This window comes from Tripterygium wilfordii, chromosome 4, assembly GCF_013401445.1.
Source record: "Tripterygium wilfordii isolate XIE 37 chromosome 4, ASM1340144v1, whole genome shotgun sequence".
Taxonomy (NCBI): domain Eukaryota; kingdom Viridiplantae; phylum Streptophyta; class Magnoliopsida; order Celastrales; family Celastraceae; genus Tripterygium; species Tripterygium wilfordii.
The window spans coordinates 3,368,461-3,386,457 of NC_052235.1; the positions used below are offsets into that span (position 1 = coordinate 3,368,461).

General features: G+C 36.8%; 3 protein-coding genes across 5 annotated transcripts; 2 read left to right on the plus strand and 1 right to left on the minus strand.

Annotated features, from left to right (window-relative positions):
* The first annotated feature begins 732 nt into the window (after positions 1 to 732).
* On the plus strand, positions 733 to 5,897 carry LOC119997805 (probable lactoylglutathione lyase, chloroplastic). The gene is made up of 9 exons (XM_038845002.1): positions 733 to 982; positions 1,854 to 2,055; positions 2,453 to 2,577; positions 2,782 to 2,846; positions 3,058 to 3,270; positions 3,392 to 3,439; positions 4,241 to 4,348; positions 4,580 to 4,720; positions 5,467 to 5,897. Exons 1-9 carry the CDS (start codon positions 850 to 852, stop codon positions 5,506 to 5,508), a joined length of 1,077 nt encoding a protein of 358 aa, XP_038700930.1. The 5' UTR covers positions 733 to 849; the 3' UTR covers positions 5,509 to 5,897.
* A 207-nt stretch (positions 5,898 to 6,104) lies between these two features.
* On the minus strand, positions 6,105 to 15,663 carry LOC119997803 (casein kinase 1-like protein 3). 3 transcript variants are annotated; one of them, XR_005468074.1, is made up of 16 exons: positions 15,473 to 15,662; positions 15,333 to 15,373; positions 14,931 to 15,000; positions 14,650 to 14,798; positions 14,086 to 14,181; positions 13,908 to 13,978; positions 13,563 to 13,624; positions 13,366 to 13,429; positions 13,102 to 13,186; positions 12,885 to 13,011; positions 12,044 to 12,126; positions 11,798 to 11,855; positions 9,946 to 10,073; positions 9,562 to 9,748; positions 7,405 to 8,253; positions 6,105 to 6,747 (listed from the first exon to the last, which is right to left on the minus strand). XR_005468074.1 is itself a non-coding variant. In XM_038845001.1 (15 exons), the coding sequence occupies exons 1-14, from the start codon at positions 15,546 to 15,548 to the stop codon at positions 9,569 to 9,571; spliced, it is 1,290 nt and encodes a 429-aa protein (XP_038700929.1). In that variant the 5' UTR covers positions 15,549 to 15,663; the 3' UTR covers positions 6,898 to 8,253; positions 9,557 to 9,568. The 3 variants fall into 3 exon arrangements, 2 of the variants coding, with proteins under 2 accessions (XP_038700929.1, XP_038700928.1); XM_038845001.1 differs by lacking the exon at positions 6,105 to 6,747 and having other exon boundaries at positions 6,898 to 8,253; positions 9,557 to 9,748; positions 15,473 to 15,663; XM_038845000.1 differs by lacking the exon at positions 6,105 to 6,747 and having other exon boundaries at positions 6,898 to 8,253.
* Positions 15,664 to 16,758: 1,095 nt separating this feature from the next.
* LOC119997806 (transmembrane protein 234 homolog) lies at positions 16,759 to 17,389 on the plus strand. Its single transcript, XM_038845003.1, has one exon. It carries the CDS (start codon positions 16,835 to 16,837, stop codon positions 17,246 to 17,248), a length of 414 nt encoding a protein of 137 aa, XP_038700931.1. The 5' UTR covers positions 16,759 to 16,834; the 3' UTR covers positions 17,249 to 17,389.
* Positions 17,390 to 17,997: the final 608 nt, after the last annotated feature.

Sequence of the window (17,997 nt, forward strand, 5' to 3'; positions counted from 1 at the left end):
CGGCAAGGCCGTCTATGAGAGGCAATAGTTGGGTGGTCGACGCCTCTCACTATCAAGTTGTTCCTCTCAATTCACTCTCATGAAATCGCAATGTTTGTTTTCATTTCTTGATCCTCAATAAATTTTGGATTCTTTGACATTGTTCTTCAATGCCTATCTCCCAAAATGGATAATGCTCGAGACTCCCAAAAAGTAACCCCAAAAGACTCTCATATAACGTGGAGTGTTGGATGTGAAGTGGGTCCTACATGTATGTTTTTAATCAATGATCATTTTAATACCACATAAATTTGAGGACTTTTGGGGGTCATATTTTGGGGGTCTCTAGCATTGTACTCTCAAAATTCCTTCATGAAAGTATATTACAAGGACAAATTATGTCACAAGTAATTGATTTGAGTATATCCATACAGAAAAAATAAAATTGATTTGAGAGTATATGATCATCTTTTCTGTACATTGGATTTTATCTTCATTTACAAGCCCAATACCCCGGGCCCGGTCCGTATAATAAACGGAAATCTGGCCCAAGTGCAGTCTGAGCCCAGTTTTGATCAGATCTACAATAACTAAAGGGTGGAGGTCTCGTGGTGGCTCCCTTCGGAACAAACAGAAACAGGGGAGTCTCGTGAAGCACGTAGTGGGAATAAGAATTCGGAAAACCTGGACTCCACGTATCAAAAAAGAGCGCTGTATTAATATTCTCCTTCTTTTTATTATTATTTAATTCGCTTCGAAACAAAATCAATCAGGCCACCTCCCTCTCTGCCTGTCTCTCTCTCTACGAACTTTATCACCATCTACTCTCTTTCTATTACAGACGGACAACAAAAGTCTTTGGGGAGGAATATGGTGAGAATACTGCCCATGGCGTCTTCAATTCGGCCTTCTCTCTCGACTTTCAGGTTCTCCGGTGCCTCTCGCTATGGTGTTTGTCTTTCCTCTTACAATCCTTCTCGGCGATTCGCCTATCTTGGCAGTGGTGAGGCTCTCTTCTGATATTTTCTAATATATGCATTCAAACGCTGTTCAGTGAATATTCTTATAAATTGATTGATGAATAGGTGTATGTTGATGTTTTAGTAAATTAGTGGATTGTATTGATGACGGAGGAGGTGGTGGTGTCGGATCGACTGTGGCGGAATTAGAGTATTCAGATTCAGTTTCTAATATTTTTAGTAGAACAATTGCATGAGATATTTGTTCATGCGGAGCTCAATGTGTTTAGTGTCAGTGAGAGTGAAAACGGCTGTTACCTTGTGAAATTGGAGTAATGTTTTGTTTTGTGCTCTATTGGCTGCACAATCGAACGTAGTTTCTGGAATGGTTCCACGAGCAGTGCATCAGCATTTTGATTCTAGTTCCTGTCACTTTCCGAAACTAATTTTCAAAACACATCTTTTAGTTTTAGATACCTGTTTGGCTAATTTGAGTGAGTCAGCTTTGCTTCTCTTGAGATTCATGAATATGTCGTACCTCAAAGATATACCCTGTAATTGATGAGTAATTCATGTATTACAGCTTAAATTGTGGTTGATGTAAAGTATTTTTGCTTTCTGCCATCAAATTATAATTTTCCTTTTTTGACTGAAGGTTGCATTTAAGGTTAAACCTTGACTTACTGGTAGAGTTGCTTCAATGCAATATAGGAAATATGCGCAAACAGGTGGTCTCCTGCAAAATAGCATTTACCATTTGGCTTGAGTATCTAATTGAAGGAAGAACAATTGTGAGTTTTGATGTACTGCAACATTGGAAATGAGTGACTGACTTGTGATGTACTGCAGATATATGAGTGTGCTGATAAAACTGGATATGTTTACCAATTTTCATTATTCTGATTTGTTTTGCAGCCATTTCACAGTCACACATCTTTGGCTTGAAAATTTCAAAGCTGTCGAAAGGCAAGGGTACAAGCGTTGGGGTGGCTGCTAAAAATATAGTACGAGCAAGCGCATCTGCTGCTCAAGAAAATGTTCTGGAGTGGGTTAAACAGGATAAGAGAACAATGCTTCATGTCGTCTACCGTGTTGGGGATTTGGACAGGACAATAAAGTAAACTACTTCTCATTTCTTTTATTTTTTCTTTTCATTTGATATGTTGTTCCTTACCGTCTCCCCTATCTCTAAAGGGGCTAATGCACTCCACTCGCTATCTACTAAACGAGCGTTAGAGCGAGCGAGTGAAGCCTTCCATTTAGTGGCTTCCCTCGGTCTGGGGATTAATTGATTGGATACCCGAGAACCATAATCTTTCCTAGGAACAGCTTCTACGACGATAGATAGGGGTCAGGTTTGTTTGGCATCTATGCCCCCTGCCCTCCAAACAGTATGGGAGCCTTTCAGCTCGTACTGCTCACACTCCTAGATCTTTACGGCACCTCCATTATAGTGTGAGCTGCTTTTCAAATGCTTAGGGTCAAACGATCATGTGACTATGTGATGACTGCAGATTTTACACTGAGTGCCTGGGGATGAAGCTACTTCGGAAGCGTGACATTCCAGAAGAGAGATACACCAATGCCTTTCTTGGTTATGGGCCTGAAGATTCTCATTTTGTAATTGAACTCACTTACAGTAAGTTATCTAATTACTATTAGGCATTGTCATTGTCTTCTAACATCTGCTATGATATTGTGCACGCCTTTTAGCCTGAGTCACCAGTGAACCAAGATAAGTACATGGAAGACTGTATTTTGTTCTTAGATAGACGAATTTGTGAACATCTCTTTCACCAATTACGTACTGTAATTATATGCTTCGACTTATGAATGCTTGCAGATTATGGAGTTGACAAGTACGATATCGGAACTGGTTTTGGACATTTTGGTATTGCGGTTGAGGATGTAAGTTCCTATTATTGATATCAAGTATCCATATAAGAAATATCCTTTTCTGTATTTTCTTTTTCTATAATTAGATTATCGCAGCTGGCTGCTTATGAGTTGTTGACTCTTCTGATTGGATGTATCTGTTGGTTTTAATTTTACTATCAGCTGGAAGATTAGTTTTGAACGACAGAAATCTAAGTTTTCGTTTAGATGTTTTTTTGACTAGGTTTCTAAGATAGTGGAACTTGTAAAGGCCAAGGGTGGCAAAGTAACCCGGGAACCTGGACCTGTTAAAGGTGGAAATACAGTAATTGCATTTGTTGAGGATCCAGATGGTTATAAGTTTGAACTGTTGGAAAGGGGACCTACACCAGAGCCTTTGTGTCAAGTGATGCTTCGAGTTGGTGATCTTGATCGTTCCATAAACTTTTATGAGAAGGTGAAAATTTTGTTCTGGCTATCAACCGTTACCTGATTATCTGCTCCAACTTGTTTGCTTTCGTGTGTTGTGACTAGCTTATGCACGTGGTTCCAAATTTGAATTTTCCTTTTCCATTTAGGCATTTGGCATGGAGCTTCTTCGCAAACGAGATAATCCAGAATACAAGGTAAGAGCCTTGTTTTACTTAATCAGCAGATTGTAATATTAACACGACCATCACATTTCAAAAGTAGTACTTGGTTTTAATATGAATATCTTAGTATTCTATGAGGTTGCTGAACTAGTGTATAGCCTGTACTGCCAGGGGTATCTTTCTGATGCCTTCCCATCTTGAAGATTCTTATTTTTGAATGATCAGAGAATTGTGACAAGATCAAATCATACCTAGTCTTATTGTCAACTGAGAAGTTTATTATTGAAAATTTCTGTGTTCTCAGACAGAGGAGCCTTATGCTGAAAGGGACTTAGAGATTTGAAATTGATGTTATGGTGGTCTTGAAGTGTCAGTGTCCTTAGTAGGGTTCTGCTTGGAGATTTTGTTTATTTTGCTATGTTTCATGATCCCTTTTTTCCTATATTAAGTGGTTTTAGATAATTTCTTCTATTTTTAATGGGCGAAGTTTCTGTCAGAAGGATTTTTGTCAGTATTAATTGACAAATTTAACAATGATATACTATATTATTCTCTATCAATACATTGGTGTGCATTATGAGTTGAAAAACATTGAGATATATCTATTCAGCAATGCCGCTGCAAAGAAGTCACTATTATAATAGTGGCCCTTCGAAATTTATGCTAATCGCAATTTCTTTGTATCTTAAGCTGATCTGAATTGATCCATTTAATAGTACTGCCATAGGAATAATGTTTATTTAACTTTTGCTTATTCATTTTTGATTTGATCACACAAGATCCCTTTTTTTTTAATATAGCACTTTGTTGACATGTTGTGCCTATAACACACAGTATACAATAGCAATGATGGGATATGGTCCTGAAGATAAAAATGCAGTGCTGGAATTGACATACAACTATGGAGTTACCGAATATGACAGGGGGAACGGTTACGCGCAGGTGATTTTTCCTTTTCATGTGTGTGAATCCTCTTAAATACTGTGTTTGTGGTAGAAGAATTTGTTTCTATGGTATATCAATTTAATACTGGTTGCATGTTATAATCTTATGTGCACTACATTGATTTCATCTTCCTCTATATTTAAGGTTTATAATAATGAAATTGATGGACTGGCTTCCTGCCATGCTAAGTCCATTGAGTTTTATCACCAATTTCTTATGTTTTGACAGATTGCGATAGGAACAGATGATGTCTATAGAACTGCGGAAGCAATTAAACTATGTGGTGGGAAGATTACTCGGGAACCTGGACCATTGCCTGGTATTAACACAAAGATTACTGCATGCTTAGATCATGATGGATGGAAGACGGTATGCAATTATAGACTGAATGCTCTCATGCTCATCGCCTGAGAGTTCTTTGTTTCTCTTTTTCTTTATTTCTTTATTTGTTTTCATGGTCTCTTTCCCTCCTTTAATTAAGTCCTATAAATTCAAATAACCCAATTGCATTCTTAGTTCAGCAAGGATTCTTAACTGTCAGCCAATATGATCCAAACATTCGATCATTGTTTTTTTTCAAAAAGAAAACATTTAGTCATTGTTATGCTTAATATAGGCTGGCAAAACCTTTCTGTTTTCTGAATTATGAGGAGGGTGCTTCTTGGAAAGGCTATGATAAGTTTTGCCTGTTGATTTTAGATGAAGAAGTGATAACTCAGGGCTCGTTGTATGATTGAAAGCAATAAGACCCCCCATTGCTTTTAAACATTGTGTCATTCACACCACATGAAACATGTATTCTAGAACCCACCCCAAGGTCGCTTCTTGGAAATGGTGGCAATTGGAAGACATTCTTCATATCATATATGAGATGGATGCAATACAAAATTTGTCTTGCGTAGCATAGGACAGGAAACTTAGTCAAAAAGTCGGTGTCTTCAAGCATGTTAGCAATGCAGGGGAAAATAGTGTATTAGTAATTTAATTTTTGGTGTGAAATTCGATTACAATTAATTTGGTTGTTTAATATGGTTTGACAAGGAGGGTGAAGCAGTCTATATTTCTTACTATTGTATTGTTCATTTCCTTTTATTCTCTGCTTTTCTATCTTGCAGGTTTTTGTAGATAATATTGATTTTCTTAAGGAGTTGGAATAATTTATCGGATCCGCATACCAATCTTGCGACAATTGAATCTGAATCTCAAGCCTGAAAGAGTTCCTAAGCTCATATGAAAATGTATTGAAGACCACTTTTGGAGATGGATATCGTCTCGTTCAAGGGTTGACAGTAATAAGCTTCTTGATTAGCTTTGCAGCAGTTTGGTTAGTCAAAAATATTAATTTACATATTTTATTGTGTTTCTTCTTTCTCACTCTCCTCCCTCCAATCAAAATTCTCCACAAATGAGTTTGTTTCATCCACTCACTTGTAGAAGAGCTTTGTAAACATTATGATTATACCTTTAAGTTATTGTATCATAACTTTCATATACAATGCTGATCGTGTAAATTATTATTTTCAAGAGATTTCCTTTAAATTTGAACTACCATGTTTCTTCATATATGATTAATGCTACAAACTCCTAAAATATGACGTTGAAATCAATGTGACACGAGATAACCATCCACATTGATTTCAATGAGGGTCAAATAGGTGTCATATCTTAAGGGTCTCAGCATTGCATTATTCTAGGACCGTTTGCATTTAACTCCATAAATGGGTGTACTAACCTACTTTGTAAGTTGTAACCATTCCTTAGCAGTGATACGGGATTTCAAGATGTCCTCGAAATGGTGTGAAAGGTCCTTGGTTGTAACCCATTCATTTTTCAAGACGAAGATCTTTTCTTGTAGGGAATAGGGCTTTTCCTAATGACAATCCCCGGCCATATCACCAAGAAGTCAATAGAATTCAAATCCCACAACCCCCAACTTACCTATTGAAGAACATGCACATTCCGGCTTGCACGAAAGACTTGTGGCTCCCAAAAGGATAGACACCACAGAAACGCCAGAGATTCAGATGTCATGATATTCAACACCAGCCCATATTTTGGATGCAACTAGCTTTAAGGATATTCCCAGGAGCAACAATGCACTGTTGGTCACATTTACAAGCCCAGTACATTCCAATAAAGTACTTTAGCGTTGACACAATCCTGGCTATCATTTCTCCTTTTCCCAGAAGCTACAACGCAACACAAGATGGACCAATAATGGCAGTGAGACCATACGATACTCGCAGAGTGTTTCCATTTGTAAACAGCTTTCATCCTGTTGAATATACCAGGAACTCAGATAAAAGCAATAGTCTCTGGTAACCTTCTCCACCAATGTGCTTCTGGATGCCCTCAGAATATTGAGGGCATTCGATGCCATGTGATCTCATTCAAACCTGTAAGAAGTCTTTGTGGTTAACAATTTTGCCAAGTTTTCTTCGAAATATATTCCTGTGAATCCCAACTCGTGATCTTAAAAGATAAAAAAGTAACAAAAACGTACATTTAAGAATTCAAGTAGAAAGATGCAATTAGTCACTATAAATGTCACTACGTAAAGCAGCAGACATAACAAAATTACTACATCACTATACTTGGAGCGGTAACTTTTGGAATGAACGGAAAAATGCACATTTCATGAAAAACAACATCAAATACCAAACACAATAGTAGACCAGCACACACAACACAGATACTACAAATACCACTTATATAACCAAAGCTACCTTATATTGAAACTAGATCAGACTGCCATAATGTCTCGGGGGAAAACAAAGAAACCCAAACAGGGGGAAAACCCAGAGGATCAAATATACATGAATGGCTCCAAATGCCAATGGGTCTATATCCTCGTGGATGTGCTTGTCAAGGTCCATACCAATGAAAATTCTGAGTCTGCCTTTCCCCATACAAAAGTTTTTCTAGGTTTTGCTCCATCCCTTTCTGAACAGGTCTAGCTTACTCGATGGCATGAGAAGCAGTTCGTCCAAAAGAAAACACAGGGGAAAAGAGAATTCATATAACATCGAATGCCAATCATTTAACAGACCTACCTCGGACTCAAAAGGGCAGCCCTTCATCACTTGATATAGCATTTGATGCAGCCTGAAGGTTTGAGATCTCAAAGAAACAAAACCTCCTGAAACATTCATATGAACACAGCCGAGGGTTTCAGATTTCTAATTACAAGCATCATATTGCCACATGCACGAACATAGTTGAACTATCCAACATCTCCCAAGTCATTTATACTGGGTTACATAGGAGCAATGGCAGATGCTGTGTGAACAAAAGCAACTCAATGAAATCGATTCATATGTTTCCTAGGTCCTAAATCTTCAACATATCCAAAAAACTGAAAGACCTCTTTTGCAACTACTAAAAAATGTGTGATTTGGTACCCCCTCTGAAACATACTGTAATAGAATCTGCACAAACCATCAAAGCGAAAGGAATAACTCTGGTTTAACAAACCAAATTATTGGAGCACCAAACACCTCACGCTCACTTTTTATAGCTTTGCCAAGCAGTTGCCACCTTGAATTCAAATAATCACAGATGAAGCCATGGGTGTTTCCCATTCTTCAAGCTCAACTCTCTCGACATTTCCAGATACTCCATTTAGGAAGGCGAGGAAGCTACATATAACACAAGCCATCCTACAGCATGAGAGAAGTGTATTCACAACACCCATCTATTGCAATTAAGAATTGTTGATGCCACATGACAATTGCCATAAAATCAACATTCTATGCCTCATTTTTCATTCAGTGGTCAGGCAGGCCAGCCATTCCTCAACCAGAAAACGTCAACATTATGAGGCATAGATTATCTTCAAATGCCAGGTAGACGTTGCCTGTAATTATCTATCCTTCAGATAATGCCGGAGCGAAGAGACGATCCTGCAAATTACAAAGTATGAATGGATATTTGAGAGGGCAATTTAAAATTACTTTCATATGATGAAAACTAAACATGCTGGTATCCTCTAAACCTTTATTTAGGTAATAGATGGAGCCATGAATCAACCTGATTCCAAGTCCGAAGCTAGAGGCAAATCAAAGCCACCATCATATTTTTAACATTGGGGGTATTGGTAGTGTGCAAGCTAAAAGGTCACAAATTTCTTTCGTTTGTGAGGTAACAGTAATAATATGAAAAATGAAATTACCAAAATGGGGGAAAAGTGAAGTTACCAAAATAGAAAAGAAAAAAAAATCTGAAGCATATTATATAAACAGATATCTAGACAGAGGATCTCCCCCCCCCCCCCCTAATAGTATTATAATAAGCAAAGAGGGTTAATGTACAGACCAAAATAAGTAAAATCACACCATAAATATCAAATGAAACTTTAATAACTTGCAATATTCAGCACTAGCCAGACTATGTCTTTAAACATGGAAATGTGGTTTCTTACAATTCAGTAATGCATTGCCTAAAATGTGAATCCATAGAAGGTCTGCAAGCCCATGAAAACAATAATATAAAGGAAATGTCATGAAAGCTCTTCCAACATGTTATACTGTACATGTATGATCACAACATCAATAGAAAAGATTTAACTTTAATAACTTGTAAAATTTTGCATTCACCAGAAATATGTCTTAAATATGGAAACATCGGTAATTCAAACCTTAGATTCCTCAATTTAAACCTCCATTTGTTGTTGCCCCAAGTGTGAGCCTTTGCGTGTCTTTGTTGAAGTGAGGGCCTTGAGTCAGAGTAGCCCTAGTGTTTGGTCTCGTTTGCTGTGCATGTGTTGGGCCCCAAGTGAGGGCCTTGAGTCAGAGTAGCCCTAGTGTTTGGTCTCGTTTGCTGTGCATGTGTTGGGCCATCGAATTGTCTAGGCCACACGTGAGTGGAGTGTTAGAATATGTGTAAGTGATGTGAAATGCCCCAACCTAACAAGTTAAGCTTATTATGTTGAATAACAAAACAACTAATGTTAACAAAAAGAAAGGCATCCTTCATATTTTAGTACCAATTTCAACCACCATAAAAGTACACAAGGTACTTGTTGACAATACAGATTGCAGAAAACATAACTAATTACAACAGCTTTTCTACCCCAAAAAATTTATCACTAGAATCCTCGTCACCAGAGCAATATTTAAAAACATAATGCATAAAAATCAACCATAAGGTTAACAAGTAACACAAATGAGTCAACATATTGCAATGAAGAAAAGTCCAACTTTATACATTACTTTTGTTTCACTTGGCAGAATGAACGCGATGCAATGATGAAATCCAGCTACTCGAAGGACCAATTCTGTTGCCATCTCCATGAACCAGATTTGGAGCATCAATAGGTAACATAGGTTTGGCAACATTTCTTTTTGGTGGACCAGAGTGTGAAAATGAAGTGGAAGGCATGTGTGCATCTTTTAGAATCTACACCAAATCAACATTTATCAGCTCTGATTTTTTAAGATATTCTGGGGGGAAAATATGACACTGAACATCGCAGGAGATAAAGTTCTTTTAGAAGAAAATAACTCAAAAAATTTACAAGAAATTATTCATATGGTTATAAGAGGTAGAGGCCCAGGCTTCACATGCTTATGTGGATGGAAACACAATAGACTCACATTCTTGTCAACAGCATCAGAATCATGCTTTCCTGTTCCTGATTTGAAGTGCATACGTATGCCAGAGCCAGTGGAAATACCCAGTCTTACGCGCTCTGTAGTCTCAGCTGAATATGGAGCATTGATACCTGCCATCAAGATTATAAGCATCCTTAACATTAATGGGAAGTAATAGCAATTCTTTAGGAACAAAAATATCTTCCATTAAAAGTTGATGCCTTCCTGCCTCTACTGTGTATTCCATATTTGTCAATCTGTATCCTTTTAAAGTATTTTACAACTTTGCACAAAAGGAAATATCTCCAACTAATATATGGTATAACACCTCATGCAGTTTAATTTTATTAATTTTACACGAACTTATAAAACGCATTCTCATTGCATTATCAACTTATCAACCAACAAGGGTAAACCTTGGCATAGTGGTTAAGTTACTTCATCACAACACAGAAACAGCGTCTCTACATCAAACGGCTAAGGCTGCATGATTCTCCCCGAAACAGCCTCTCCACAATGTGTGGATAAGGCATACATCTGCCACTCAGAGTCCCTACGTCCATTGTAGGAGCCCTGTGAATAAGGAGTTACTTTCTTTTTATGGACCCACGGCCGGCTTTTGTTGAAGCAAAGTGTGAATGGGAAAGAAAAGAAAAGAAAAGAATGAGTGAAGTAGACTGAAATCTTCACATCAATCTACCATTGATGAGAATGACATGAAGTCCTCAAGTTCAGGCATCATATTGAATAGTATATCAGTTAGTGAATTTATTTTCAAATCACTGCAATGAAGATATCCAGTGCATAAGAAAATAGTTAGATATAACAATTTACATGCTCACAAATAGAAACTGAACTGTGGACTTCTGTATGAGACACATAGAAGTTGGAAATTATGACATAATTCAATTTTTCAATCTCAGTGTTATCGTTCAAAATCCTTTCTAGTTTCTAGTACTGCAGTTCTTAACCATTTTATCCGATAGAGATTGAAACGTTATATTAAATAAAACCCAATTCCAATTGATTTACAAAAGAAATTAGCATCTAAATATATACTTCACAAATTGCTGTCGGCAATAGTAGCCAGGGAAAAAATCCGTTTAGCTATTCTTACACCTGTTGTGATGACGTGTATATACCAGTTTCATTAGCAAAAGGTAAAAAAAGGTAAAAAACTCTCTCCACTATATTATATTTTATATATCCAAGACCCAGTTGTGTTTTGTTTACAGTGAGTTGTGAACAATCCACTGGATCGTTCAACCAAAAACAAAAGGCACTAAGAATGACATTATGACCATGAGAAATACAAGCATACAATTGAAGAATCTAAGCATTGATTGAGCGGACGAACAAAATAAAAAGAAATATCTGCTCTTTGATTTAGTAAAGAGCTGGTTACTGCGTGTGCCACGATGGGGTAATTAATTTTCCCTCAGAATGGAACATATGGCATTAAGGTGCATAAGGTACCACCCTGTACAAACTACATCATTAAGATAAATCCAAACCATCTAAGACCATATAAATATCCAAAATATAATTTCCAAAGTTCCAAAAAGTAATTACACTTTCAGAAATTAAAATTTACGTCAGTGAGAAAAAGAAAATAAATCTTGCCCTTAAAAAATTATTCCAATACTCCATACCTCCGAAATGCCAAAAATTCAGTACATAGACCAAATCTAGAATTGTTTTTTCGTCAAAGTTATAGAATACAGCCAAGCATCTTGGAAACTCCACAAATGCTTTCCGAGCTATACTACACTTATTCCAAACTAAAACCAACAGAAATTACCCTCAATCACAACTCTATTCATTGCAATGCGCGAATGCATTAGCAAAATCTAACCTTGATGATTGTCCATGACTACTGGTGCTGCATGACTGCTACTCGCCCCAGGTGCTGGCTGTATGGGCAAGAATTCAATTTAATTTAGCACCAAAACAAATTTACAAGAGACAAGAAAATGCATGAAAAATCAGCTCCATAGGTTATTGGTGGGCAACAAAACCACAACTTCCACCAAAGCATACAACAATATAGGGAAAACCAAAAAAAGAAAAAGAAAATGTAGAGTGCAGCAGAGATACTAACTGATAATCGAGACTGAGTTCTACTCTTTTGAGCTTGCTGGTATTTTATGATAGTCCAATCAAAGATGTAGTCAAATTCATATCCTGCCATGTTAAAAAAAATCACAAATAGATATTACATGACATAATAGATAATCCATCCGTTGTTAATCATGATTCAGTAAAAGGAAACATGCCTATCATGAAGACCATTTTTGGCTTGGACAAAAGGAATACAAGTGTCTACTCTATGCATATTTGTAAACAGATTACATATTCCATACATTAGAATTATATGAACACATGCATTAATGCATATACCTCCTACACGGGAGAGGAATCATTATATTATTAGCACAAATACAAAAATTATCATACATGCATCACATGGAGTCCTATTACTTAGCTCCTATAGCCAACCCTTCTAAGTTTTATCCCACTTACGATGTCTTCCCCACCCCACAAACACCATTCCCACCCTGCCCTATCAAAAACAAAATATATTAAAAAATGAGTGTGAACCGGAAAACCCAAGAAGCTCTAACGAATCCCATTACTCAACTACTAAACCCAACGATAGAGCAGAAAAATTTATCGTGACCAAAAATAAACCTAAAAGAGAGCGAGAGAGACTGGTTCTGTGGTTTTCATGATACCTTATGGTCCATAAGCCGTTAAACACAGAGAATAGTGACTAGTAGCATAATCTTTATCGAACCAAGGGCAAACATGTGACTGAGAAACTATAGAAGAGAAACCGATTGTTTTCATGCTTAACTTCTGTTATATAACCAATGCAATTGTAAAACCAGATCCTTGTAAAGAAATCAAATAGGAGATAACTAGCATTTGTCCACCAATACCTTCACGAGCAAACAAATCACGAAATAAGCGCTTCAAGAATCCATAATCAGGCCGCTGATCAAAAGTCAATGAATGGCAGTAATGGAAGTACGACGCAAACTCTACGGGATGAGACTTGCACAGCACCTTCAGAACAATTATCATGTGGGTTCTTATCATAATTCAACCCAAAAAGAACTTTCAATACATGTAAACAATAGATGCAAAGTTGCAAACCTCAATAGGAGTTGATAACTTTTTCTCACATATCTTGTCATACTTTTCCTTCTTTGTGGCAGCTTTAATACCCTGCCATGGAAGGCTTTATACACGCAGAAAAATAAAAAATAGAAATCAGTTTGATACAAATCATCATAGTAATACTAGTAATTATTGTTGTTGTTATTATAGTTACTTGCAAGAAATTTAAGGGGGCAAATTACAAAGTAATCCAAAACTGTAACTCTGGTAATCATCATTATCACAGATAGAGAATCACACCTCCCTCTCAGAAAGTACAGGAGGACATAGCCAAGTGCTTCTAAATCATCTCGTCGACTTTGTTCTGTAATAAACAAACAAAGGAAGATGGATAAGAGCTTTCTGTTATTGAGAGGAAATCTATGTCTGAGGGTGCATGAGCGAGAATGAACATAAAAGTCGAAAAAATAATATAAGCATAATGTTGGCTTGATTACCAATTCCAAGATGAGTATTGCAGCTTGCATAACGTGCAGTCCCTGTCAAGTTTTTGTTCTCCCTGTGCCAGAAAGTAATTAGTCTCATAAGATTTAAATTGCTCAGTAAAAAATCTCCTCAGTTTCATTTTTCCTTCAAGCAACAAGAGAAGTGACTTCGCACTTAGGGATGCTCAAACGACATCAAACTAGTTGTCCATATTTCTTTTCCAGTTTTACATTCCATTGGCTTACTTAAAATATTAATCATGTAAACAAGCAAAAACTGAATATGCCATTTCAGTAAACATGGCAATATCACAATAAATGAAATAAAAGGAAAATAAAATTGAAGACGAAAAGTACTTGTAAGGGATGTGACGATTTGTTGTGGCATCCCGATATCTTTTTGCAAGGCCAAAATCAATTATATAGACCTGATAAGCCAAAAAGTAAAGGAAAACAATTTTGACAGAAAGTCAAATTAAAAATAGCAAAAAGATTAAAGTCAACTGACAATGCGAGAAAACTCCAAAATTCCCACCTGGTTTGCTTTCCGGCCAAGACCCATGAGGAAGTTATCAGGTTTTATGTCTCTATGCAAAAATCCTTTTGAGTGAAAATATTCTATTCTCGTAATCTGAAAGAGAAAAAGAACCAAGTGATCAAACGCTTATACTAGTTATACTCACTTAGTCCCTTGAGTTATGGCAATCACGTGCCATCATATTGACCTGTCGTACAAATAAAAAAAAACTAAACAGAAGCTTGCATCTGTAATACAAAATACTATCCACAGACGATTTCCCTCCAACTACCAGCAACTTGAACACTAAAATTTTCTGAAGTATTATGAACAAAAACCAAAAACACAATGGGTATATACTCAACCAGCTTGCAAGAAAATGACAGTGAAGGTTAAAATGATAGTAAGAGAAGCAAGCATGCAGGAACCCAATATCTCCAACGAATAATGAGGTGGCAAACTCATGACTTCCGTGCAAAGATCCTCAAGCAAAATATAAATGCATTCACAATTAATTGTATGTCATAATAATTCCCCTGAGCTTCAGCTATAAGAGAATAACAATGAGAGAAAAAAACTTACGATTTGATCGGCCAGCATAAGCACTGATTTAAGCGAAAGCTTCCTTCCACAATACACAAACAGATCCTCAAGACTCGGTCCCAGCAAATCAATCACAAGCACATTGTCATGCCCATCCACTCCAGACCATTTTATGCTAGGAATACCACCTATTAAATTCCAGATGTATGCATTAGATCATTTATCCGAAAATCAAATTATTACTACCACCAAAATGACTCCCACCATCACAGAAGAATGCTACAAATATAATGAAAATAGTGGTAAGACAGAGTACAAACTTCCTCCCTGAAGAATATTGTACAACTTGGCTTCATAGAGCAGCTGCGGATGCTTTGTTCTGTTGTTCTCCTGTGGAGCACAAAAGCAGGCAAATTAGTTTGAGATATTATTAGCCAAGCAGGAGTTCGAGCTCGTGCCTTGTCAAGCAAACTGTAGAACAATCAGCAGCATCAATATGCACTTAATAGTTAATATCATCTTACGAAAACAGACATTAAATACAAACAACTGATACATCATACATCCACAGCCCCATAAGTTCCAGTACAAACAATCAGAGACAGGATTCGATCATGATTACAACAGTACGTCCCTCACCTCCAAAAGACATTCCTACTGAAATACGAGATAGAAAATCAAAACAAAGCATACAAGATTACCACATATCAATTGAAACTTACGATCTTAACTGCAACGATCTCAAACGTATCGATATGTGTAGCTGCCAAACAAAAAGAGCAAAAAATTCACGGAGAACGGTGAGCACCAGATAAAAGCAACGAAAGTGTATCTACAATTGTATCTAGAGGTGAATACCGACCAAGATAAATTTCACCAAAAGATCCACTCCCGATCTTGCGGCCAAGCTTGTACTTTCCCCCGATTATCCGCTCCATGTTCGATCGAATCTCAGATAGTGAAGGAGCAGCTAGGGAGAAAGAAAATCGCTTTCAGTTCTGAAGCCACAAAGATGAGAACTCGGGCACAACAGACGACAGAGAAAAAGGATTTGTGTGTTAATTTATAAAACGGAAGTCACAGGGAGAGTTTCGGTATAACGATTAAGGATTAGGTAAGAGACAGTTTACTTGTTTTAGTAATAAGCCCATTTACGCTGCAAAGGGAAATGAATTTTCCTTTTATTTCTTAAAAGGGGAAGGAATTAATTGGTGCTTTAAAATTTTTGGAGGGCATTTCAGCCAATTTATTAAAATTATATCGAAAGAAATTAACGGTGTCAATTGTGGCGCGTAAGTTAACTATATTATTTGATAAGTTGTTGGATGTCAATTGTGGCGCGTAAGTTATAATTAATATTTAAATAAATAATTAAGTGTTGGATGTCAATTGTAACGCGTAAATTATAGTTAATATTTAAATAAATAATTAAGTGGTGATGGTCGGGTATAATCATACATTAATTACGCTAGTATTCTTATAATTTTTTAGATATTTTTCATTATTTGGTAAGTCGTTGGATGCTAATGTAGATTCTAGTTAGTTTTAAAACAAACAATAAAATCGTGATGAGAAATCTAGAACATCAAATACATTCGTATTATTAAAAAAAAAAATTAAAAAGAAACTCAAATTATTTAGTGGTTAAAATGGGTGACAATTTTTAAAGTTGTCGTATTGCGCGTAAATAAATAGAGTAGTGATGGATATTTTATATTTTTATTTGATAAATCACCAAATGTAAATGAAATACATAAATTTTCAATTAATGGTGTGACATTTAACTAATTAAATAGTTTAATTGTGAAATGTCAATTTGACCATTCAAACTTGAATTCCTGTGAGGGTAAAAATTCATTTCGACCGCTCTTCTACAATAACTCTAGGCTTTATTTTCATTTTTTGATCACTTCAAACTTTTATTGAAAAATTGTATACCGAATATGCCCTTCTATAATAACTGTCTTTTCTTTTGAATTATCGGGTGTGAAAATCAAATGTTGGTAGGTCCTTTAGGATAAGACTGATCGTGGGCCTATTGGCCTGGCTGGCTGCCCACGCATTGTCCATGTCAATGCTTAGTGGGCCGGGCTAGATGAATATTTGGCCTGATCTTAAAACTCTGTCAGGCTTGAAAATTTACATAACTAGCCCAGATCACAAAGACGACGACCAAACGTGGTCCATAAACGACGTCATCGGCACTAGACGGGATCGGAACACTATGATCGGAGACGTGGAAAAGATGGTGGCGGTGGGCATAGTGTGGGGCGCCACGAACGCTACTATGCGCCGCGGCGCTCTCCTCTGGGACCAGTCCCTCAAATCTTCCTCTCCGTCAAAACCACTCTGCCCACCGAAACTCCACCAGCGATTCCTAGCTTCACTCAAGAACTGGCTTAGTCTTCTTTTGTTTTGGCAGTATTCGCTCCCATTCTTGCTAAATCTATCTGCCTCTGCTACTTTCTTTGCTATTTTGAGCGATAGCCCCATATCTCTGGCTGTTCCGGTCACCAATGCCACGACTTTTGCTGCCACCGCAGTGTTCGGTATACTCCTCGGCGAAGAGACACGGCTTGGGTTCGCATTGTTGGGTACGGCTTGTATTATAATTGGTGTTTGGTTATGTATTGCGTGACAGAGAACTGAAAATCGCTTGGTATTTGCTGTTTGCCTCCTCTTTTACTTTTTGTCTATTTTATGCGCCCATTTTCTTTGATAATTGATCCAGAGCTATGTGAATTTGAATATTGGAATGCTTAGATTGTATGATTTGCAAGAAGTTTTGTTGGATTTTGTGCTTTTTGGTGGCAAAATTGATTGCATTATTCTAGGCGATAGTCTTATGTCTGGCTATAACTTGCTGTTGATACCTTTGTTCTTACTGTAGAATAATTAGGGCAACAAGTTTGTGATATACTTAGGAAATAATTTTGTCTCTTGCTGTGGAAGACATAGCTTTCTATGTTGTCCTGCCTATCTAGGGGAATGGAAACATCTTATGATCACTAAACAATGACTACTTCCTATTAGTCAATGTGAACTTTCGTTTTATGTCACAGATTTTCCCTTTATGAGAAGAGTAGAAGGATAGTAACTACTGCATGTCACAATTGCTGCATTCTGTTTGGCTTGTGCACAATTTGTTTAACATTAAAAGTATCCACTTTTAAATCTTCTATGGTATGAACATGAAAACTTCTTCTAATGCTTCTTCCCTTGATTATATTTTGCCTTATCGAGTGTCTTCGGTTGATTTATTTTTAACACGTACTTGTCATACATGTCAATAGCTTATATTAGAATGATGCATTTATTTGACGAAACTCAGACCCAAACATAAAAATGAGGTGATGAAACTTAAAACCCAATAAAAATGTAATTTAT

Bases quoted from the DNA above. Each gene is read 5' to 3' on its own strand.
- LOC119997805 (XM_038845002.1), top strand. From the start codon at position 850: ATGGTGAGAATACTGCCCATGGCGTCTTCAATTCGGCCTTCTCTCTCG. The intron at 3,271-3,391 runs GTGAAAATTTTG...TTTTCCATTTAG, and splicing joins CCATAAACTTTTATGAGAAG to GCATTTGGCATGGAGCTTCT. The intron at 4,349-4,579 runs GTGATTTTTCCT...ATGTTTTGACAG, and splicing joins GGGGGAACGGTTACGCGCAG to ATTGCGATAGGAACAGATGA.
- LOC119997803 (XM_038845001.1), bottom strand. From the start codon at position 15,548: ATGGAGCGGATAATCGGGGGAAAGTACAAGCTTGGCCGCAAGATCGGG. The intron at 13,979-14,085 runs GTGGGAATTTTG...TTGGCTTATCAG, and splicing joins TTGGCCGGAAAGCAAACCAG to GTCTATATAATTGATTTTGG. The intron at 13,430-13,562 runs GTAATCAAGCCA...TGTTTATTACAG, and splicing joins CAATACTCATCTTGGAATTG to AACAAAGTCGACGAGATGAT.
- LOC119997806 (XM_038845003.1), top strand. From the start codon at position 16,835: ATGATCGGAGACGTGGAAAAGATGGTGGCGGTGGGCATAGTGTGGGGC.